Source organism: Notechis scutatus, chromosome 10 (genome assembly GCF_049901735.1).
Source record: "Notechis scutatus isolate UNSWTSFEM ecotype Mainland chromosome 10, rNotScu1.2, whole genome shotgun sequence".
NCBI classification, from domain to species: Eukaryota; Metazoa; Chordata; class Lepidosauria; order Squamata; family Elapidae; genus Notechis; species Notechis scutatus.
Genome location: NC_142018.1, coordinates 21,883,387 through 21,907,717, shown reverse-complemented (window position 1 = coordinate 21,907,717; position 24,331 = coordinate 21,883,387). Strand labels below are relative to the sequence as shown.

Below are 24,331 nucleotides of genomic sequence, written 5' to 3'. Positions count from 1 at the left end.
GCAGAAGACACGTGGAGTCACCAACACGGTGGTGAAGACTTCGGGATACCACCAACCTTACTCCGTCTCCGGCTTTGCAACTCTCCGATGTTTATGTGATGGTTCTGAGCGCCCGTCAGGGGCCGAAAAGGATGACAAGCAGAGCCCTTCCTCTCGGTTGCGACTCAACGGTTGAGTTTTTCGCAAGCACCCGCTTTTCCCTTTCTAGGCACTTAGCTGCATCCTTGACAGTCAGCAACTAACCTTGTCAGGGAAGGGGGTCACGTTCTTCATCGGGGAGGAGAAGGACAGGAGAGAACAGGCAGGGAAGTGACAAATTTGACACCTGTCGGATGCCTGATGCTCGGTTCCTTTCCTCTCTGATGGTTATCAGAGATTCTAACGGGGTTTTTCCGACACCCAGCCGTGCAAACGATGCCTCTCGATTGCAGCCAGGAAAGACCGTGCCATCCAAAGGATGGAGCCGGCACTTCCTCCATCCCTGTCTTAGGATTTTCCTGGACAATCCGATTTCGGAGCGGAGCAGAGCCCAGCCAGAGAGATGCTTCCCCTGGTGCCCCATGCATAATGAATGCGGCGATTATTTTTCAAGGAAGCCGAAACTGAGACGGGCTTGTAGCTGAAAGATGGGAGGCAGGAAAGGGCCTCCGGGTGGAGACTTTCATTCCAGCACAAATGTGTTCTTCAACGGTGAAAAGAGCATGTTGTACATCAGGGGTCTGCAACCTTCAACACTCAACCTTCAACATTTGGACCCATTTCCCACAGACAAGAAAACATCGGGAGCCACAAAACCTGGGTGGGCATGGCCAACTCAACGTCACTCCTACCCAGTCACATGACGCACCTGCCCAGGTTTTGTGGCTCCCAGTATTTTCTGTGGGAAATGGGTCTCTCTCCCTCCGTCCCTCCCTCTCATTTCTGTTTTTTGTGTTTTACCTTCTCAGGCCTGGCGAGGAGTGACTGGGAGGAGAGGGCGAGGGACGGGGAGGGGCCAGCCAGTGGTGGGATCACTCAACAGGGAGCCACAGCAGAGGGCCCAAAGAGCCCCATGCGGCTCCAGAGCTGCCGGTTGCTGACACCCGTTCTACATCAACGTGATTCGGGGAAGGGTGTCCAACCTTGGCAACTTGAAGACTTGTGGACTTCAGCTCCCAGAATTCCCCAGCCAATGCTGGCTGGGAAATTCTGGGAGCTGAAGTCCACAAGTCTTCAAGTTGCCAAGGTTGGACACCCTTGAATTAGAGGGCAAGTCAAGCAGCGTCATGGGGATTGGGGTCTTGTCAGCCACAAAACTGAAATTTTTGATCCTGGGAACCAACCAAGATATGATTTTTTCCCCTCCTTTCCAAATCAAAATCTCAGCCTCCTTCAAACAAAGGAAATACATTTGAATTATGCAGGTTGCATTTTGGAGCGTTTCAGGTCTCTGATCCTTACAAACCATCTCATCTTCTAAATCTCATCTATCTATCCAAATTCCTCGACCCTCCCTCCACTCTTTCAAATATTGTTTGGAAGCTTCAACGTCTTTTTAAAATTAGAACGCCTTGGCCCAAAACAGTTCTCCTAAAATATACCAGTTCTCACCATTTGCATAATTTAAAGATGCAGCATCTGTGCTCCTACACTGCAGTATTGGATTTACCGCCTCTTTGTTCTTTAATTGATTTTCCTTCATTATGAACAGAAAGTGGCTGGGTGGGGTGCCTCACCGTACAAAAAATATACTTGATATTCAAAAAAAATTGGAAACATATCTGACCCCTCTTAAAGAGATCTATGGAATTTTTCTAGAATTACCTTTTTAAACCAAAGTGGGTATTGTCCTCTCCCCTCCACTCCACTCCTTTCCCTTCCTTCCTTCCTTTTCTCTTTCTTTCTTTCTTTCTTTCTTTCTTTCTTTCTTTCTTTCTTTCTTTCTTTCTTTCTTTCTTTCTTTCTTTCTTTCTTTCTTTCTTTCTTTCTTTCTTTCTTTCTCTTTCTCTTTCTCTTTCTCTTTCTCTTTCAAAAACTTTGTGAGAATCTATTCTTTTTAGCATGTGCCACACTTGAAAAAGGTTACAGTGGCCTTTGCAAATACCACTTCCTTTGCACCACACACGGGGCTAATGAGTAGCCAGACACAGGTACTTTCTACTCCATCTTTCCTTTCGGAAAACACATCTCTGGTTGTCTTTCCTTCTTAAGTAGTTTATTCACACAGTGTTAGATTATTTCCTGACAAGCACCACCCTGGGTGAATCCAGATGTAACAACTGATGGGCTTCTGGGAGAAGTTGGAGGAGATCCATGAGGAGGCTGTCCCCTCAACTACTCAGGATTGAAGTCAGCCAGATTGTAAATATCTACTTAATGTTTCTCAACCTTGGCAACTTGAAGATCTGTAGATTCCAACTCCCAAAATTCCCCAGCCGGCCATGTTGGGACTTGAAGTCCACAGAAGGAGAAAGACTGATCTACGGTACAAATTAAATATATTGGAGTCCAAAAGAATGGTAGATCAGGACTCCGCCACTTTGCTATGATAGTCTGCACATGCCTTTCTACTTCTCTACTTTTTTGCTTTTTAGCAAAACCCAGCTGAGTCGCCCTTCCATGCTTTGTATCTCAAAGGTATCAAATTAAGCCCCTCGTGCCAGCATTTTTAAAGTGCCACAATGGGCAAGATTTTTGCCATATATTCTTCTCCAGCACTACCTACCACAACAATTGACAAAATGGTGCACCCACAATGGCACCATCAGGTGAACGCTGACGTCACAGACTTGGATTCCCACGCCTGATGCAAATTCAGGAGTCCCAGCGTTCGAATAATGAGACGGTCACGCCTGTGTTATCTCTGTCCACCTCCCTTCAAGGATGCCGCTGTCAATCACGGGGTGTCCTTTTCGATCTACTGGCCTTACAGTATTGAATTCTAAACAAGACAAGTTTATAAATAACTTAAATAAGTCAATAGTGAAACGGCCACATTTCTAAGGACATGGTGAAGAATCTCAGAATTGTTGCTGATCAGAACCGGGTAGGAGATAGTGAGGCAAAACGATGTACACAACAGCTGCAGTCATAACAACAGAGTTTACAAACCACTGAAAATCACAGGTCCATTAAATTCTTCACTAGCATTAGGTTGAGGAAGGGCAAGGAAGATCTTGGATCAGGTTAAGCAGCCATGTTCCTTTGCTATTACAGACCAAAAAAACCCTAAGCCACTAGGTGTGTGTGTGTATAGTCTCACGTTACATACACCCCTCGCAGTTTTCTCTATATTTACTCACCAAGACCTGTTTCCAATTTACATCCTTTGAAATCCTATATATTTATGACATTTATTCTCTCCACCTTTGGGCCTCTTTCATTTGTTGCTCAAGAGTTCACCAGGAGAACAAACTCTGCTGAGAAAAATCTTCAGCAAGGAGGGAAAGAAATCAATGCGAAATCAACTATGATTAATGCCGGTTTGACCATTTTCCAACATTAATCACATTCCTGGGCTCTGGAGCGTGCAAAGCGGAAAAGTCTATACTCATAAAGAGTGTAATTGGGAACATTCCTTCTCCTTACTCCGAGTTGGGGAGGCGGTGGGTGGTAGCGCAGCTCGGAATTACAAAGCCGCAGAATCGTCTGTGTTGAATAAATATGGATTTCTTGGTCCCAAAGTTGGACGCGCGTTGAAAAAGACACAAACGCAAGGAGAACTCATGAGGAGCTGCCCTTCATTCAAACTTGAAACAGCTGCTTCTCCAGCTACAGTTCTGTGCAGGACTTAAATTGCAGCCCAGCTGTATAACAGACACCCAAGGATATTGCTGACTCGCAATCGCGCCCTCCCTATTGTCCAGAAAGTTATCACAAGAACACCAAGGACAACTGTGTCTTAATGTCACAACAATCTACCTCCAAGGAAGGCGGCCCCTTGGCTCTTTGCAGGCACGGTATAGAGTAACCCTGAGGATAATAGAACATTCTGACTGATTTGGGATTTAATCTAATGTCCTCCCTGGACAGAAGTATATACACATTTCTGGGAAGAAATTGCTATATATCTTCACAAGATAGATAGATATATAGATATATATATATAGATATATATATAGGCTAGCCCCAAATTAAAACTGAAACAACTGTAAAAATCTGACTCACAGACGAACACAATACAGAAGCGTGATGATGGCAGATGAGATTCTGCCGAAATGTTGCTACAACTTTAAAAGCACAACTATAATGATGTGGGAAAATACCTGAACAAAGCTGAATACCATACATGTAAGTACCCGCGAAAACTTAAGAATATATATATTTATTATATTATTATATTATATTATATTATATTATATTATATTATATTATATTATATTATATTATATTATATTATATTATATTATATTATATTATATTATATTATATTATATTATATTATATTATATTATATTATATTATATTATATTATTATATTACATTACATTATATTATATTATATTCCTGGGAATGAAAGGATTTCTATATTCTGAGCAGGCTGAAAAAGAAGCGAGGCTTCAATGCTGAATAGTCTGAAATCAATACTTAGGAAGAGAATGAAGAATTTTCCCTTTAAACCTCCCCTCCTTTTTCCCCCCCTTGTTCTTTGTGTTTTATACTTTCCTGAAATTCGATAAAGTTATAGGGGAAAAAAACAACTACCAGGGAAAAAATAGTTTGTCTCTAAGGAGACTGTGGTGGGGAAGGTAGATTTGTATGGTTCCTCGCTGAACATGATGGAAGGCAGAGTTTTAACACTCTTAGGATGCTACAAGTTGGTGATTCAGGCAGGATGGCTAGAGTTCAACCTTCAGGACTGTCTAATATTAGGAGGGTTAACTCCCAGTTGGATCTTTGAGAAAAAGGGGGCTGGTGGAAACAAGACAGGCAAAAAATCCACCAGGAGATTGTCTTTGGTGCCATCGTCATCTTCTTCTTCATCATCCTCATCCTCATGCCATACAGGAATATTTAAAAAAAACAGGAATTAAATTCAACTATTAAATTCACCCAAAGAAAAAGCTACAGAACAAACAAAGAACGTTTTGATGAATTTCACAGGATCTGAAGAAACAACCCAAGGTCTCTATTTCTAAATAGGACAAATGAAATCCTAGAGACATTCACACATTTTCATTCCAGGGTCAGTTCACCCAGAGATAGGAAAGCCACAGTGTTAGCCAATCGTCTTCTCTTAAACCCAAGAGCTCCAAAAGCCAACCTCTGCACAATTTCACAGAAACCCCCAATGCACCAACGATTTCCCATTACAGATGTTTCCACCTAGAGCTATTGATTTCTCTCAAGATGTCTGGAAGTAAACTTTACTGACAAGCATGAACTTCCACCAGAGCTAACCTAATATAAGACTCTACACACACACACACACACACACACACACACAAAAGCACACACATACACAACACTCCAGCATCCAGCACTAGACTTCATGTCAGGTGGGACTGGTAAATCAATTGTTTGTTTGTTTTCATGTTGGGAAGCTTCATTCCTGGACAGGTTTGGACAAACCCACGATCCATTCAGATCTGATGGGGCTTCCTTGGAAGATATTTCCAAAATGAAAACAAATAAACAAAAAACCCCAAAGAGGGTGAATTCTGAATCAGAAGCAGGAGCCAAAATAAATTCAGGGGTCAACACACCCACATCGGCATCTCTTCCTACAATTGTAGGATCCCCCACAAATACTTGTGAGCTCGAATAAACTGTTCTGAGATGATGCCAAGTCATTAGAGTTAACATGGGTGAAAAACCTATCAATTACAGGGAGAACCAAAGAGTACCCAAGACCATTCTCAAGTTTTCCTTGGGTTGAATCAAGAGCAAGTTAAGTTACAGACCTCCAGGAACCCAATTTGACCATACAAATTCTTCCCAAGTGTTGTCCTCCAAATTCTGAGAACTATGTTCCAAGAATTGGAGAAGACTTATCCTTCAGACCATGGCTTTTTAACCTATCCAGGGTTAGACATGAGACAGAGCTATTTTCCTTCCTGCCTGGGGTCTTTCTCAACAGATAATTCTCAAGAGCCTCTCCTATTCTCCTGTGTTCACTACAAGCTTTTCCCCTTCAAGCTACTGTTCAGGTCCTTCCACGCATTTCCGTCAGCCATCTTATGCGTGGTGATGGTGCCCATGGCATGGGCGATTTACTGCTTAATTAATAACTTCACTGTGTCGAAAAGGAGATAATACTTTTCTTTCTGCATGAAAGCATCCATTTTTCCTTCAGCAAACAGTTGAATGCGTACAGTAATTAAACAAATGTTCACTTTAGCGCCCTATTTTCTTCCAGCAATCATCGCTTCCACTCACTGCTCAAATTTTACTGCTTTTTCATCACAGCCCCCAAATGCAGAAGACACACAAAGGAGAGAGAGTATTGCCATCCTTCCCTTCATTGCTGACAATTCCTCTGTGAAAAACTGAAGATCTTGAACAGCAATGAAAGCTCCCTTTTGAGCTAAAAGAAAGGGAAAATTGAATTCAATATGACTGAGAATTAAGAGTGTAAATCTAGCCATATTAACATTCTTTTTATCTTGCCACAATCACAGTAGAATCTGGGTGGGTTGCTATAATGTCAAACAAGATAATTTAACAAAAAAATATATTAATACATTAAGACATCCCAGAACAACACCCGGCATAGGAGCCCAAAAGTCCTGCTTTCCATTTTTTCTGGACGTCTGATAATCCTGCAGACCTGTGGATCTCCAACAGGGAAGCATTCTTGAGAACGATCTCCATCATGGAAAACCAACACTCCTGGGCACTTAGTCCCCCAAATCTCCTGAAATTAGGAGACAACCCACTGCTTCTCCAAACACAACTGAAGTTTTAGGGTCAACTCAAATGGGGAAATGAGGTCTTGCTATGTTGGTACAGACTGTAACCAAGAAAAAGACTAAAGGGTAATGTGGATAACTCCATAAAAACATCAAGCCATTCAACGGATTGGATCAGTGGATGAACCATTTGCAGATTCCTTTGAATGGCAAACAAATCCTTCGGACAACATGCCAAAAAAAGAAAGAAACAACAAATCAAGTTTAAAACCAATCCAGATTAACAGCTGTTAGCTTTGGAGCAGACTTGGATAAGGAAGTTGTGTGAACCTGGCCACTGTATGAAGGAGAAACGAAGATGTTCCATGAAACTGTTGCACAGCAAAGCTGGACTGATGACACCAGATTCAAGGCCTCAATTAGACCTGATCATCCCTGGGTGGGATTAGGGAAGGTCTAAGCTACCCTCACAAGATTGATGTGAAGATAAAATTGGGAGTCCCGCAGAAACTGAGTAATAAATGGCAATATAAAACCTGTGAGCTGGACTACTGCCCAGATTTGCTGTCAGATGGGCAGCCTTATAAATCTACCCTACAAATAAAGTGTTAAATTTACTGCTATCTTCCAAGACTCTGGAAAGGCCACCTCTGAAGGTCAGGGTCTCTTTCTTCTCCAGAGCCCTTTGGAAAGGGGGTTTATTCTAGGCAGCTTCTGAAGGTTGACACCAGAGGTGGTATTCAGCTGGTTCTGACCAGTTCTGGAGACCCAGTAGTGGAAATTTTGAGTAGTTCGGAGAACCGGCCAATCCCACCTCTGACTGGCCCCACCCCTGTCTATTCTCTGCCTCCCATCGAGTCCCAGCTGATCAGCTGGGTCTCCTTTGGTTGCCCTGCACAGGAGAACGGAGCTGGAAAGCAGGTTAGTGGGGTGGGGAGGGAAGGGGGATTTTGCAGTATCCTTCCCCTGCCTCCCACCAAGCCACACCATGCCCACAGAACCAGTAGTAAAAAAATTTGAATCCCACCACTGGTTGACACCAACGTAACGCCAGTCTAAAAACTCGTCTCAAAGTCTCCAGGTATCTTCTGCCTTCATCCTATGCTTTACATTCAATTTTACCCATTTTTATTGCATAAACTGTCCTTGTGCGCAGAAGAGGAGGGAGATAAACGCCGTTTCTTTCCAATAGCCTCCAAGCTACTTCTCTGAGAATAACTTTCCAAACACAATTATATTCTTCTGCTTTAACAATATAGACCCACCTCCTGGTATGGAGTCATTAGTGGAGGGGAGAAAAACCGCAACTCTCTTTTGGAAGGATTAAATAAAATTAGCCAAATGGAACGGCAAGAAAATGGCAGATAAAAAGTTTCTCTATAGCTGATTGCAGCCGGCTCATTCTCCCTCCATCAGCATTTAATTCGTTCTAGGATCACAGATTCTAGAAAAGGCCTCGATCATCTGGGTCAACTGTGGAATGGTGGGCTGGGGAGGAAAGGCGGGGGGGCCAAGCAGGACCAGAACTAAACAAACTCTCCACAGCCCCCTTGGCTGAGACATTTGCCAAGTCAATGCCAAGTCAACAACTTCTTGCAAAGTTTGGCATTCCTGTTTTGTGTTGTGTGCCAGCCAATAGGTACAAGGGTGGGTATGTTCCCAGATGAACAAAAAGGAGGTTGTGTGCAGGTTGGGTAAACAAACATCACACACACACACCTCGACACACCCTGGCGACCTAAATCAAAATTTTAATGAGGCAATGTGATTAACGGATCCCTCAATGGCAGAAGCCAAGGAACGTCAGAAAGGGCAGAGCGCGGCAGAGATGCGCACCGGAGGGGGGGGGCCAAGAAGAGCATCCAAGGGAAGATGCAAGTTGAACACAGAGGATGTTAAGTCTGGAAGATCGGTCCCGGGTAGATCGGTCCCGGGTAGATCGGTCCGCACAGAGACGCGAGACCCAAAGTGAACATTCAGCTCTTTATTGAGTATACAGTTCTGTACGGGACCTGCGCTTCGTGGCAGCCCTTCATATAGGAGCTGTCCGCGGCGCGGCGGCCAATGACAGCGCTTTGAATCTCCCGCGATCGGCTCGGCCAATCGCGGTAGATTCCAATCGCGCCAATCACGGCCGTTTAGTCAACCAATCCGGTTGCGGCCTGTGAGGGCCAATCAGATTTTAGGATTTGGAGTATGTTAATACAGAACAGAGGAGACCAGAGAAGAGATCGCATGAGCTTCAGCAACATACATAGGTAGCTGAACGAGGTGTTTTTTTAAGTGAGACACCTGATTTTATGGTGGGTTTTTTTGCCAAGTTGTTAAATAAATCTCTGCTCTTCTTAAATTAATCTGTCAGAGTGTTTGCAGCATGATTACTATTGTGAGACAACCCAGGAGCACAACACAGCACACAGAGGCATTGTCTTTTAACAGTAGTTTGTATACAAGACTGCTATATACATAAATATACATAGTAGGCAAATACCAGGCAAGGAATCAATCTTCATTACTCTGCACGGAGAACTACAATGGAGATAGAACAGGAGGAGAGAGAGGTATACCTTCTCATGGCCTCATATATATAGACAGCTTCTTAAAGTGGTAAAATACCGTGGGACCCATCCTCAGTCTTAAAGCGGCAATAACCATGCTGATTCATCCTCATTGCATCAGGCTTACAACAACTGGTCAGCTATTAAATCTCAATACCTTGACAGAATCTCTTGGTCTTTAAGCAGATATATCACACACACACACACACACACACCAACCATCATAAATATATGCTGGTTGCCTTGAATTTTGATCACGGGACAAGTCAACACTTTTCCCTTGGTCCCAGCTGTGGTTCCTTTTTCAGTAAGGGAATCTCACCCTGTTCCCTATTACAGGTAGTCCTCGACTTATAACAATTAGTTTAGTGATTCACTTAACATTCACTTAAAATTACTAACTTAACAACTGCAGGGATTCACGTAAAAATGGTGGCAAGAAAGGTGGTAAAATGGGACGAGCTTCACTTAACAAATATCTCACTTAACAACAGAAATGTTGGGCTCAATTGTGGTCATAAGTCGAGGACAACCTGTGCTTTTATTCCCCTGAGTGTTCAGGCTCTGGCATCGTTACCTGGCTCTGTGTTTAACGCCTTACACCGAGCTCACCTGGAAGAATTATTGAAAGAAAAGCATTTGTGTTGTCATCATAAACACACAAATGGCAGGCCCTGTCATGCCCGTTAGAATCTGACTCTGAGGGAGAGTTGGAACAGCTGACAGAGAGTGGGAGTGTGGCTCTGGAGGCTGTGGAGGAAACTGGGCATTCAAAAGAAGACCCAGGCCCATCCCCTCTCCATTCTAGGGCACGCAGGGAGGAGCGGATAAGGGAGAAATGTGAATGGCGTGGTCTACGGGGGAGGAAAGGGCCCTGATTCCCTTCATGGGCTGCAGCTGTGAGGACTGTTAAAAGGACAAACTGCGCATGGCCCAAAGCTAGAAGGTCTCATTAATTGCTTCAGTGTGGTTTGTGTTGTTTTTTTCTATTTATAATTTATATGTATTTTGAGTTTGAATGGAATTTCTTCCTTTTCACAACTGTTTGTGGGGGAGTTTTTTCTCCAGTCAATGATAATTGGACCTTTGAAGCCAAGTTGAAGGAATTAAAGAGGCTTCACCTGTTTTTGTGACTTTGTTGCTTTTGTATCCCACCCTGGGTCATCACAGGCCCCGTGGGACACCGTCAAAGGAGGAAACTGCCCCCCCCAAATATTTTTTTAATATATGTATCACAGCCTCCTCCTTTCTCCAGCTTAATGGCGCGCATAGCTGTGAAACATCAGTGCGCATAATTATATTTCCCAGGAAATGACTGAGCGTTTAGCAATTAGGCTGCAGCAGAGACACCAAACAACTCTTTCCAGAGGCCTGGACTGTCAAGGGAAGCACCCGGGGGCTCCCCCTTTTAGAGGAAGGGGTGGCTGAACCCCAAAACCCAGAATTCCTGAATATATTTTGGGAAGCCGGTGCATTTCTGACGAAGACCCATCCATACTGGGAGACCGCAGGGTTTAACCTGGTGCCAGAAGAAGTCATTACGGCCACTGCAGTCAAACTTGAAGCCAGCCACAGAGAAGGCAGTCCCACAGATGTTGGAGGCCATCAAAAGGCCAGGCATTTAATAAACTTCACCAGAGGCTGCCCTGCAACTGGTGGCCCACCTCTGGCCTGCCCGACCGACCACTGGGCAGAAATTTGCAGAAATTTCCAACAGCCCGAGAGGTGGGGAGATTAATTATTACCAATTACTTTTCAAAACAATCAAACAGCAGCATAAAATTGCCAGGTGGGTGTTGAGCCTCACAGCGCCAAGCCTTTAACTTCCTTCTCTACCCAGTGTGTGTTTGTGTGTGTTGTTTGTGCACGCAACACACACGCCATTCCAGATTTAGCCATGGGGGTGGGGAACCAGCAAAAGAAGGCTGGTGGAAAAATACATTTTTTCCTGCCTATTAAAAGTTTCCTACCTGGAGACCAGCCAAGGCTGGGAATGAGAGAGAACATCCTTTAATACGTTGGTAGTGGAAGACTGGCAGTGCCCCCACCCGCCCCCGTGCAAGCTTAACAACTCGTAGTACATTACAAAAGCAAGAGAAAAACCCAGCCCTGCTCAACCAAAGCAGAATTATGGAATTATTTCTAAATGACAAAAGGATGCAAAAGGTTTTTAGGGACGTTAAAAGCAGAGGGCATCCAAGGAAGATCTTCTGCCGAGAATATTTCATAACCGGAGGGCTAGCAATGAAAATGATTGATCCTAGGCTGGTGTTTCTCAACCTTGGGAATGTTAAGACGTTGTGGACTTCAACTCCCAGAATTCCACAGCCTGGGGAATTCTGGGAGTTGAAATCCACAATGTCTTGAAGTTCCCTCAATTGAGAAACGCTGCTCTAGCTAGGCTAACCGAAGGGACCAGAAACAGACGGTGGCAATTACAAAGCAAATTCTTCAGGAAAGTAGCTCCATTTTCCCACCTTCTTCCCATCCCTCCCTTTCCATCAATTTTGCCTTTGCCTTTCCGGCGCCTCCTTGCTCCTCTTGGCGTCCTACATCAAAAAATAAATGAATGGGATGCTAGATTCCCCTCGCAAAGACGCTGTGAATGGAGCCTCTGAAATGTGCCAAATTTCCCCTCCTTATTTTGCCAACAGAACCCGGGGCTACAATTGAGCCTTCTTCGCGCGAGCGTTTCCTTTCGGAGAGTAGGAGAAACACCACTTGCAAACCCAAGGAGCAGGCAGAGAACAGAATGGAAAGGGAAGGCGCCACGAGGCGGAGGCAGAAGCATAAAAATCTCCCCCGGCGTGTCACTCTTAATCTTGTTTTTAAAAACAAGCATGAGACTCCGCTGCCAAGGAAGTGCTTCTAAATGAAGAGGAGAAGAGTTACCATCTGGAAGAGCTGAGAGAAAGAGGAAGACAGAGAAGGCCTTTCCCAACACTGAACCCCCAAATGAGTAACTAAGCAAGTGGAAGCAATCCAAGGCGGTAAGTTAATTAAGAAAAAAAACGCGGAGGAAAGATTACTGGAAATGCACCATCAATTCCAATGCTTCCGTTCTATCCATCCCTCAAGAAATCCCAGGCAACTCCATCTCTGCAGCTTCCTTCCCAGAAAGAGGTCTACAGCAAGTTGTTGGTCCTCAAAGATGTTGTGCTATGTTCTGGATCAGGGCTCTCCAACCTTGGCCACTTTAAGCCTGGCGGACTTCAACTCCCAGAATTCCCCAGCCAGCTTTGGAGGGAGTTGAAGTCCGCCAGGCTTAAAGTGGCCAAGGTTGGAGACCTCTGGACTAGGTGATCCTTCTGGTCCCTTCCAACTCTATCATTCATATATGGCTGGGGAATTGTGGGAGTTGAAGTCTGCCGGGCTTAAAGTTGCCAAGGTTGGAGACCCATGTTCTGGATCCTGTAACCAACATCTTCAAAATGAGTTTGGGGAGGAACCAGGCTGAATGAAAGTTTGGAGTCAGAAATTATGGATCCATGGGCTCAAGGATCTCAGAATCTGAGGCCTTGCACCAAACACAGGACCTAGCCACCATCAAACAGGGTATGGTAGGAAAGGTGGAATTATCATGGCTTGTATTTGGACCTCCAATGCATGTTCTTAACACCACCTCATACTCATTGGAAGGGCTACTAAGACCAACAAATCTAACCACCCATGATCTGTTCTACACCCTCCAGACATCTCTCTCAAAACATCCTTGAGTGACATCAATCCAGTGGGACACCTCCTGGAAAAGAGACCCTTCACCACTTCTCCAGATCTCTGCTTCTGTTATCAAACTGTTCATTCTCCTAGGAAGGATTTGCTAACATCCATCTGACATCGGCTTTCTTTCCTATCCTATCCCTTTTTGGGGAATGGCAGGACTCCATGTGGTGTCTTCTTCTGGGCAACAGATGGAACCCAGGGCAACTCATATGGACAAGCTAGTTGTTTCCAAACCATCTGCTTCGCTGCTCCAGGGTCAGCATCAGACCCACCAAAGCCACCTGGGTCCATTTTGCAAATCCTTCACAGTGGAGAAAGGCTTCGTGTCCAGGCACAACAAGACTTGCTAATATTTGCTCTGAAAAATGTAACATTACTGACCAAAACTGGAGAAGCGTGAAGTCCTACCTTCTCTCGATGCATGGTTAGAAGACTGGAGTGCTTTCAAAGCATTCAAACAGTCCCCAGAGGTTCCTGCATTCGTTCGTTGAGAAGAGATAGATCCAGACTAACTGCATTCCCAAGGGGTTGGACTACAAATCCCATCATTTTTAGGGATGGTGTTGGCTTGCAGACAAGTCCAATAGTCTAGAAAATATATTGCGGTAGTCGTCACCAGATCAACTGTTTAGAAAAAGCCACTTCCAATCCATGCTGGAAACACGAATGACAAAAGGGAACATGCGGTCATGTCTGATGGATTTGTTTAAAAAAAAGCTAAAAAATGCATACACCGATTCAGAGGATTCTAAAGATTAATATCCAATTAAAACCAGGGGTTTTTTTTTTTGGGATTGACAAACAGTGGAGGAAAAAAGTCAGTGGGATGTTGTTTTCATTATGAGATAGTTGCAGCAAAGATTATTATCTCCACAATGGAACAATGGATGGGGAAGATGATGGAACTGGCGGAGATGCCCAAATTGACTTCTTGGATCAGAGGAAAACCAATATCTATCTACCTTTATTGCTGACTGGAAACCCTTTATGGATTTTGCTTTTTCAGACATGGCAAAGCATGAACTCATGATTTATGGGTTTTGACGATTAGGCAGAATTGATTATAGAGAGAAGAAGTGATGTTTAACCATAGAGTAAGAGGCAAATTTATAATCAGAAGAGCTGTAAAGTAGATTTTTAAAAACTGGTCTTTCCAGAAAGGCTGGAGACCTGACCTCTGGAGGGCATCATCATGTCAGAGAAAACTGGGGCACCGGCCTTTTCTTGAAGCTAAAAACAAACCCAAGAGGATCTTTGACCAAGATGCTACTCAACGCTCTTTTCCTTATGGATGAATTGGATGAATTAACCCTCACAGCCGCCCTTGCAAAGGTCCCCCTGCCTCCAAACACCCCCCTTTTCATCTCGGGGACACTAATGTGTTCTTGGAAGCCCAACTGCCAGTCAAAGAGCCAAAAAGGGATCCAGCTTCCAATCCTCTTATGCTCCTCCTGGATGGCTGCCAAGAGGCCAAACCACATGTGCAAGCGGCAGTCATCCATCATTCCGACAATCCCTGTTCCCAGAGCAAGCAGCTCGTCCCTCCGGGCTGGCATTCAGACTTAAACCTTTTAAGAAAGCCTGGCGTCTTATCCTGCCCCAACGCCCCCTCCCCAAAGCCCAGGGGTGGGAGCATGCTTTCCATTCCTTGGGCCCTTTTGAAGACAGACAGCTTGGTGTCTTGTGTGTGGAGCTGCCTGTCCAGCTGAGGGCTAAATAAATACTTACTGTGGCCCAGCCGAGTCGGACAGTAGCAAGGAGGTTGGGGGGGGAACCTGGGCCAGTCTTGGAGGCTGAGGGGGGCTTGGAATGAGGGCTCTGCATCAGAGGCAGAAATGTGGCCAGGACAGGCTGGCAGTCATCAGCTGCCTTCAGACTCAGACAGCAGTGAGGCGGGGGGTGCTTCTGGAACCGGTTCCCAGCCTGCGCATGGGCAGGGCCACCAGAAGACAACAACAATTGAGAAAGCAGGGTCGACTCGGGAGTAAGGCCCATACCTCGGAGATGATTGGCCCCTCCCATTGGACATAAAAGAGGAGCCAACGGGACGCGAGCTTTTGCAGGAAGCAATTAGTTCGTCTCGTCGGTTCAAGCTTTGAAAAGTCCTGTTTGACTCCGTGTCGAGTTCGGCCTTGCCCTGCGTTTGGCAATTCGTTCTCTGGCCCCATTCCAAGGGCGATAAGGGTGGGTGTTTATAAACATTCCCCTGAAAGACTGTTTGCCGAGCCTTGCAGGCTGTGAATGAACGCAATTCACAGCTGTGGAAATAAAAGAGGTTTTGCCAGGACTGAGATTGTGTCTTATTCTTTCTAAGGAAGCCAAGGTCAGAAACAATACTGGACATTCCTGAACCCCAGATTCCCGGCTCTGGTTCCCCAAAGGCCTCCTCAAATGAGTCCTCGGTCGGCATCAACATGCCTGGCAGACGTCGTGGTGGCTTGGACAGGAGGAGAAGACCTCAGCCGTCTTCTCCTGAGAAGGAAGGGCCCATTAATTCAAACACACCTCAGTTTGGAAAGGAGGAAAGGAACGCCGCCTAATGCTGTGCTTTACTCCTGTAGGAAAACTGTGTGAAAGCAAAGCTGGCTGGGGAATTCTGGGAGTTGAAGTCCTCCAAGCTTAAAGTTGCCAAGGTTGGAGACCCCTGCTTCAACAAATGGGTTCCACTCACCTGCTGTCACAAACAAAGCACAATCCAGGTGAGGCTCATAGATCAAAAAGAAGGTTTGGCACCCCTTCTACAAGTTCTCCTCGTGACATCTCCCCCATCCGGTGTCAACCACAGATTCTGATATTAAACTGGGGTAGCCAAGGACACCCCCCTCCTCACCCTTCCAAATTCACAGAATCAACCCAGCAACAGCTCACTCGGATGTCTCCCGAGTGCCAAAATGCTTGGTGCTCTTTTATTGCATCCAGAGGAACCATCTGGCTTAATCCTACCAGATTAGCGCTTCTCAGACACACAAACAGATCACACCTACGCTACTCTTCCTCTTCAAAGCCAGGTGCTTGAAAGAAGCGTAATGCAATCGGAATTGCACCCCAGATCTTCCCCGGGCATCCGGGCCCCATAATTGGCTCATTAACCATTCCACAACGGGAAGCATCAAACAGCCCACATGCCATGCAAATCTGGCCTTGCAAGATTTATGGGAGAGGCAGGAAGAGAGGCCATAAATCATCCCGGCAGCTTAAAAGTTCAGCAAAGAGAGATGCCTGAATGGAAAACTCTCCCACCCCACAAAAAACACCCTCCCCCCCAATCCGTTCGAAAAACAAAGTGCTAAAAACCTGGGGCCCAAACTCTTCTTGAGTTTCTGGACCGCCAGCTGTTTATTTCTCTTCTAAAACAATGAACGCTTGCTTTTTCTCACGTCAAAACCACACAGGCAACACACACACACACACACAAACACACACAGGGACAGGCACTTCTGCAGAGAGTCCAGTCTCTACTTATCTCCCAGTATTGTTAATCCTACTTGCAAAGAAGCTGCCGGGAGAAGTTGTTGGAAGCTTACCAGCAAAGACTTCTGGGGTGCCGCCTGCCCGTGTAATTCCAGCCCCGGATTATTGTTAAACTTGGCTATTTCCCAGGCAAAGCCTTCAGGAATTCCTCCAAGCTAAGCTAAGTTTGCTATTCCAGACTCTTCCACTTGATGCAAATCAGCGCAATGCACACTTCAGCTCCTCCAAGTCACTCATCCATTACGGACCGAGCTTCTTGCAAAGAAGAGGACTGTTCCTCAGGCCCCTCAAGGCCACTCGGGCCCTCAAATTTAAAAAGCAATCACGTTTACTAACATGCTCCTTGTAAAGGACACAATTCTGGGCAAATTCCAGTTTAAACACACGAGGAACCAACGAGGCTCGGTGCGCGCACACCCACCAGAGTGGAATGCCTCTGCATGCCTTTGCTCACCACCACCCGTGTTTTATCTTGCTCCAAATCAAATCACCCAACCATTCTCCTTCGGAGAGTTGGTCATTTCATAGAACACGATGCCAAATCCAGGACGGATTGCAAGCTATAAATATGAATCTCCTGTACTGGCTCGATGGATTTCGGCACCATTACAAACCATCATTTACAGCTCTGTTTTAAAACGGATCGTGGCCCAGGGAAAGCCACAAGGAATGCCACACGTGGTGGAGAGAAATGGCTTCGGTTGCGCCAGGTGAAAGGCGGGCTCACTAGTGGGAATTAGCCACAGCTAAGATCCCGCTCCGTGGCTGGGACCACGGAAGGGATGAAATGCAACAGGATGAAAAAAGGCACGCCAGCTCGGCTCACCTAGAGCCACATCTTCCCCTAAACCCAAGTTTTTCAAACTTGCCCACTGTTAAGATGGGTGGACTTCAATTCCCAGAATTCCCTAGCCAGATGAATTCTGGGAATTGAAGTCCTCCCATCTTAAAGTTGCTAAGGTTATGAAGCACTGCTTTAAAATGTGGCTCCTGGATGCATTCCTACATAAGTTAGGATGTGTTTTCCATAGCAGTGAACCCAATCCATTTGCGTGGCTGGCTGGGGAATTCTGGGAGTTGAACTCCCCCCATCGTAAGATGGCCAAGTCTGAAAAACACTGCCTTAAAATCATCACCTCCTTTTCAAGAGGGTTTCCCCTTATTGTCCTGAGTTTCTTTTTAGTGTTTCTCTAGACAGGCAGCGCTGCAACTGAATTTCAAATAAAAGAAAATATGGTTCCCTTCCATCTGGATATCTGGATTGGCAAGATTTCCAGGATATTTGCCGTTCATACCGTTACCTTGAAAATACAACCTACCCTGAAAGTAAATCCTAGATTTTTACACATGTTGCCCAATATAAGCCCTACCCTCCCCCCAAAATAAGCCCTAATTAAGATCCCACCCACTCCAGAGTACACGACTTAAAAATTAAGCTAGGGTGGGAGTGGGGTGGTGGTGGAGCTGCCCTACTATTTACCTTTGGACAGTTGTAGCCAGGCCTCACCCACCCCGACACCTGCCTTGCTGGCCCATTTCTTCTGCATCCGGCAAGGCTTTCCTGAAGGCCTCTGTAGCTGATAACAAAGCTCTGGATCGATCCTGAAGGTTGCAGAGGCCTTCGGGAAAGCCTTGCCAGCTGCAGAAGAAGAAGTTCCTGAAGGCCTCTGACAGCGAAAAGGAGGCCAGGGGGTGCGACGCATGCAAGTGAGGTTAGTTAGTGGGTGACATCCTCCGAAAATAAGACCAGGTGCCTTTTTTGGTGGCAAAAAAAAATACACAAGACAGGGTCTTATTTTTGGGGAAACACGGTAGCTATTGCAAGACCCCGAACTAACCCAGCTTTGCTACAACTCTTGCTGTGGTTCACACAGCCTCTCATCCCGGCCCACAGTTTCACACCTTGGTGCATCGAGTGTAGCTAATTCCATCTTGAATGCACCAAATGGACATTTGCAATGCAGCAGGGAAAAGCTCTTTAAAAAAAAAAAAAAAAATCCAGCCATCGCCACCCTTCCAATTCTTGTCTTCACTCAAGTGGAAAAGAGGGATGAGCAGACGAAGCAGATGGAGAGGCCTTTTGCTGAGGGCAGCAAAAAATTCCAGTCAGTCAACAAAAGGAGAGATCTTCCCAGCTCATCTACGTTTATGACCAGCCAACCCCAAACGACAAGAAAGGGAATCATTCCGATAGCAAGAGACGCACCATTTTACAGACGTACAGGTGGTTCTCAACTTACAATAGTTCATTTAGTGACTGTTCAAAGCTGGGTCTTTATATTTTTCCAAATAATAATAATAATATTAATAATAATAATAAACCATCGATCACATACTGAGCTGTTGCAAGACAATCGCTCAGATTGACTACAAACAATGTCACAACAGTCTCTCAGATGGTCCACTGGAACTTGTGTCACAACGACCATCTGCCTGTAGCAAAGAACCGGTGGGATCACAAGCCTGAAAAAGTGGTCGATAATGAGCATGCAAAACTACTGTGGGACTTCCGAATACAGACTGACAAAGTTCTGGAACACGATACCCCGGATATCATGATTGCGGGGAAGAAAAAAGTGTGGAACGTGAACCCGGAAAATTTCTCCTTCTTTCTAGGTTGAGTCTCTTCCTTGATCAGTTTCCATCCATTGTTCTTTGTCTGGCCTTCGGGGGCTTTGGAAAATAGCTTGACCCCTTCCTCCTCTCTGTGGCAGCCCCCTCAAATATCGGAAGACTTGCTCTCCTGTCTCCCCTGGTCCTTCTCTTCACTGGACTAGCCAGGCCCAGTTCCTGCAACTGTTCTTCCTATGTTTGAGCCTCCAGTCCCCTCATCATCCTGGTTGCTCTTCTCTGCACTCTTTCTAGAGCCTCAACATCTTTTTTTATAGTGTGGTGACCAAAACTGGATGCAGTTCTCTAGGTGTGGCCTTACTAAGGCTTTACAGAGTGGGATTAATACCTGTCTTGATTTTGATTGTATCCCTCTGTTAATGCAACTGAGGATTTCCTTAGCTTTTTTGGCTGCTGCTGCTGCACACGGCTGGCTCCTATTTAGCTGGTTGTCCACTAAGACTCCAAGATCCCTCTTCTCCCAGTTTCTGCTATTGAGCCTGGTTTCACCCAGTTTGTATGTGTCCTTTGGGTTTTCCTTTTCTCTCCTCCCTAAGCAGCAAAGGGTGCCCAGTTAGCATCGGTGGAACTCCTAGCTAGAAAACGGGAGGACGAAAAGCTGCCTTCTTCGCCTGAACCCTCTGAAGAAACCTTTGCTGAAGTCTCCCCTCCAGCCACCGGGCACTTAAAATCAACAACAGCGAGAAACAGAGAAAAGTGCAGCCAACAGGTGTGAGGAGGAGGAGGAGGAGGAGGAGGAGGAGGAGGAGGAGGAGGAGGAGGAGGAGGAGGAGGAGGAGGAGGATGAGGAGGAGAGGGAGCGTAAATGCCTGTTTCACACCCAGGTTTCCTTTTTTAGCATGCACAAGCTGCAATGACAATAATTGCTTGTCAAGTAGACAGTGTTTCAGGGAAGGTGCCACCCTGGCTACGAAGTGGCCGTGCAATTATTATATTAAATCATAATACAAGAAAGGAAAGGTGGACGACTAAAGTCCTGTTTTTTTCCTCGTGTATCTCTCCAGTGGCAGAAACATATATACACAGTTTGGCACAGCTGGAAAAGCGGCTTCTGCTTAGCCCAGATGTCATAAACAAGGAGGGAGAGGTGTCACACCTTACATTAAGCCATGGTTTGCAGAATAAGCCCCAATGGCTTGGGTTCCTACCGGGTCTGCCTAGAACCTCTGAAAAAATGGGCAACGTATAAGCCATGTTGCTACACCAAATCAACCATAATTTACAAATCAATCAGGGGGCCTTGATGGTCTATTGAGCTTGGCTGTTTTCTTGCAGATGTTTCATGACAATAATGAAACATCTGCAAGAAAATGACCCAGCTAAAGAAAGCACCGAAGGGCTCCTCGTGTCAACCCTGAGCTACAAATATTTCTCTTTTTATCAGTGCAAATCAATAACTCTAACCCGAACCCCAGCACATCAAACGCAGCCTGCAAATTAAAATATCTCCTCCCAGGTTCGTTTTTAATGCCTTTATATTCCAATGTCTATTTACACTTACTAAGAAGACTTCAATGCCGTGGACTCCTTCTGCACTCAGTTATTACCCCTTGAATGAAGAGAACGATCCAACGTTTCAAAAGTTCAAAGAAATTTGCAACTTATGTCCTGCGCACAGTGAAGTAATTGACAAATGCATATCCTGGGATGCAAATAAAGTCAGTCAATGCAGCTGTGCAAATGTAAGTCAAGTCCATTATATACATGTTCAACAGTCCTCTGAATTTGAGAATCCCCTATCCCAGGGGGACCCTTTAAATAAATACAATTTCTGTTTGCCTACAGTCTTTCCCACCCCAGAGCAACAAGCAAAGTTCAGAGTTTCCCCTCAACCAGTTTTATACTCACGACAACCCTGTGAGGTAGGTTAGGCCTTCAGTGACTGGCTTAAAATCACCCCGTGAATTTCCACAACCCAGCAAAATTCTCAGCTCCACTTCTCCAATATTCTAACCGCGGCAGCGACCAACATTGTCTGCGCATGGAAAGGAAGGCCTGAGACAGCTGTATTATTTCCCCCAGGGAATCACACATTGGCTACTTGAAAGCATCCATTCCCAGCAAGGCTTAAGTGCTCCAAGCAAAACCAAAATTAAAATTGAGCCCCCTTTCATTCCGTTACACCAGAGGTCTTCAAACTTGGCAACTTGAAGACTTGTGGACTTCAACTCCCAGAATTCTCCAGCGGGAGAATTCTGGGAGTTGAAGTCCACAAGTCTTCAAGTTACCAAGTTGGGGACCTGCGTTACACCATTACTTAGAAACAACCTGATGTCAGGCGAGAGAGTGGTTGGGGTCACACATTTTCCTAAGCTGTAACCTGATTTCATCCCAGTTTGCTGAACAAAGCTATTGACGACTGGGTCCACGCAACAACACACTAAACCATAAATGAAAGTTTATAAACCAGAATGGCAGCCTACACCACCTGAAGTAAATACATCACAGTGGGGCTTAGTGTTATCTTGTAGAATTGAGCGTGGCCTACTCTGCAAGATTGTTGTGAGAGTGAACAGGAACCACTCTTAGTCACCCTTGGTGGCATTCATCACGCATGGAAGCACTGTTTTTTTTTTTTTGTAGAAAAATTATGTTCAGAAATGCAGATAAACCAACATTTTAAAGTCGGGAAAGTGAAAAGTCGTGTGTGTGTGTGTGTGTGTGTGTGTGTGTAAAAATCTTGTGTGGTTGGTTAGTCTGTTTGCTTATAAATTCTGCAAGGCTTTCCATAAATAATACAATAATAAACAAACACACAGCACACAGTCACTTCCATCTTGGGTTAATTCCTTAAACCAGGGGTCCCCAAACTTGGCAACTTTAAGGCTTGTGGACTTCAAGTGCCAAGTTGAAGACCTCTGCCTTAAACACAGGCCATTTGTCACAAAATTCTTCCTAAGACACACAACCTGGCCAGTATGCAAGCAGATACCTTCTGTTACATTCCAGATATCCATTTTTACCCATCTTTGCTCCTCTTACAACCTCCTTTTCCCATTTCCCATCTTCCCGAAAGACCTGGTTTGCTCTCAGCCACAGATTCAAATTGTTGTTATTATTATGATTTATTTGCCGCCAAAATCATGGTTCGAGACAAATCCAACCTATCCATTTCCGCACATCGGAAAAGGTAAAAGGACACCAGAGGGGTGGGAAGACAAACCACCGGAGCGCATTTGGCTAAAAAAGGGAGTTTAAAGAGGTTCAGCCCCAAGAATGCCTTCTTCAGCCAGGTGTGCCCCAACCTAAGAAACAGGCATGAAATGAAGATTAGGGAGAGGCATCCACAGACCATCTTGGCTTTCCAAGACAGGCTGGAGAACAATCTGAAAGGGTTAAAAATGGCTCTTTTCAACATCAAGCCCTTGCGAGACAGAGGGGGGGGAGCTGTTAACCAGCATCAACTCGGTTTCCCTGCTGTGATCCGAGGCCAAAAGGGAGAAGAACTTTTGCTGGATAAAACCAAAGGCAGCAGCTGCAAACGCCGGACATGGCTGCGGTTAAGATCCCACCTCTGAGGTGAAGGGTGCCAAAAACAGTGGAAAACCCACCCAAAAACTTTTCAGAAAAGCGCACTGAAAAATCCGAAGACTAGATTCTACCCAGGGAGGGAAATGGGTGGGTGGGCTTCCCAAGAGAGAGAAACCCATCCACCCACCCCCGCCAGCAGCTCCCAAGCGAAACTGTGGGGTCCCCATCCGCCTCCCCTGCCCCCTCCAGGCTGGGCGGGGAGGTTTCCCCCACCCCCGAGAGCCCCCTCTGAGTTGGGGAGTTTGTGTCCTGAAGGCCAGGAAGGCCAGGCAGGGCTTAGCTTCTCTCCCTCCCCCCCCCCAGGAAAACCATGGGTACAAATATTGATTTTTTCCCCAAGACGGGACGGAAGAGTTGAAGCAGGGGAAGCGACCAGCAGAGGCAGCCGCGGGGGTCGCTCCTTCGAGCCTGGCGCGGGGCAGGAGGCTGCGGGGACCCCCATCTAGGGGCGGAGTGGGGGGGATAGCCCTATTGATACCCCCCTTGCACCCTTCCTTTTCCCTTCCCTCCCCCTCTCCTCTCCTTCCTTCCCCTCGCAGAGGAGCCCCCTCCTCTCTCCTTTCCAGCCCTTCCCTCCCTTCTCCTCTCCTTCCCCTTGTATGCGACCCCCTCCCTCGCAGAGGACCCCCTCCTCTCTCCTTTCCAGCCCTTCCCTCCCTTCTCCTCTCCTTCCCCTTGCCTGGGACCCCTCCCCTCCCCGGCGGCCGCTCTCTCCCTACCGGCTGGGCCGGAGCCGCGCGTCCCGCTTGCTGTCCAGCAGGGCCGGCACGCAGTTGGTCAGCTCGGTCCAGTCGGCGTGCAGCCCGCAGCTCCAGCCGGTGGAGAAGCGCGAGAAGAGCCAGGTCTCGCGCTTGCCGGGCCGCAGGCAGGTGCACTTCTTCTGCCCGGCGCGGCACTGGCAGGGCTGCTCCAGCTGGATGTTGCGCACCAGGTGCCGGCCGAAGGTGGTGCCGCCGGTCTTCTGGATGTGCAGGAAGACGATCAGGTCGTCGCCGGCGATGCGGAAGTCCACGCGGCGGAGCAGCTCGGCCGCCGAGAAGTTCAGGCGCGGCACGAAGCGCGCGGGGCTCCCGTCCTCCGGCCCGTAAGGGTCCCCGGCGCCGCCCGGAGAGCGGCGGCCCCGGGGACGGGCGGGCGCGGCCGCCGCCGCAGCAGCAGCCGGCACTGGCTGCCCGGACAGACGTACTGCAGCACCAGCCCGCCGAAGAGCAGCAGCAGCAGCAGCAGCGCCGCCAGCCCGCGGTGCCAGCGCTCCTCCATGGCCAGGGCGGGCGCATCGCCCCCGCCGCCCCCGTCACCGCCCCGGCCCCATAGCAGCGGCAGCAGCAGGAGGAGGAGCGCGGCCCCAGCCAGCCAGCCAGCCCCGCCGCCGCCGCCGCCGCCGCTTCCCGAGACGCCCGCCGCCGCCGCTACCGCCCGCCCGCTGCGGCTCCAGCGCCCGCCCCCGGCCCGCCCTCGCCGGCCAGACCCCGCCCAGCCCCGGCCGCGCCGCCCGAGCCTTTGTCCGCCCCGGCGCGCTCCTGCCTGCGCTCCGCAGCCCGCCCGGTCGGCCTCCCGGGACTCCCTCGGCGCGCCCCCGCCCCGTTG

The 24,331-nt window shown here is 47.0% G+C and overlaps 1 protein-coding gene across 1 annotated transcript in view; it reads right to left on the bottom strand.

The window, feature by feature from the left end:
* HS6ST2 (heparan sulfate 6-O-sulfotransferase 2) overlaps positions 1–24,065 on the bottom strand; it is a 63,415-nt gene extending 39,350 nt beyond the window's left edge. Inside the window, 2 exon segments of the mRNA XM_026687056.2 lie at positions 23,464–23,890; positions 23,893–24,065. Of these exon segments, the coding sequence (XP_026542841.2) occupies positions 23,464–23,890; positions 23,893–24,004 (539 nt within the window). The 5' untranslated portion in view covers positions 24,005–24,065.
* Between the last annotated feature and the right edge of the window lie 266 nt (positions 24,066–24,331).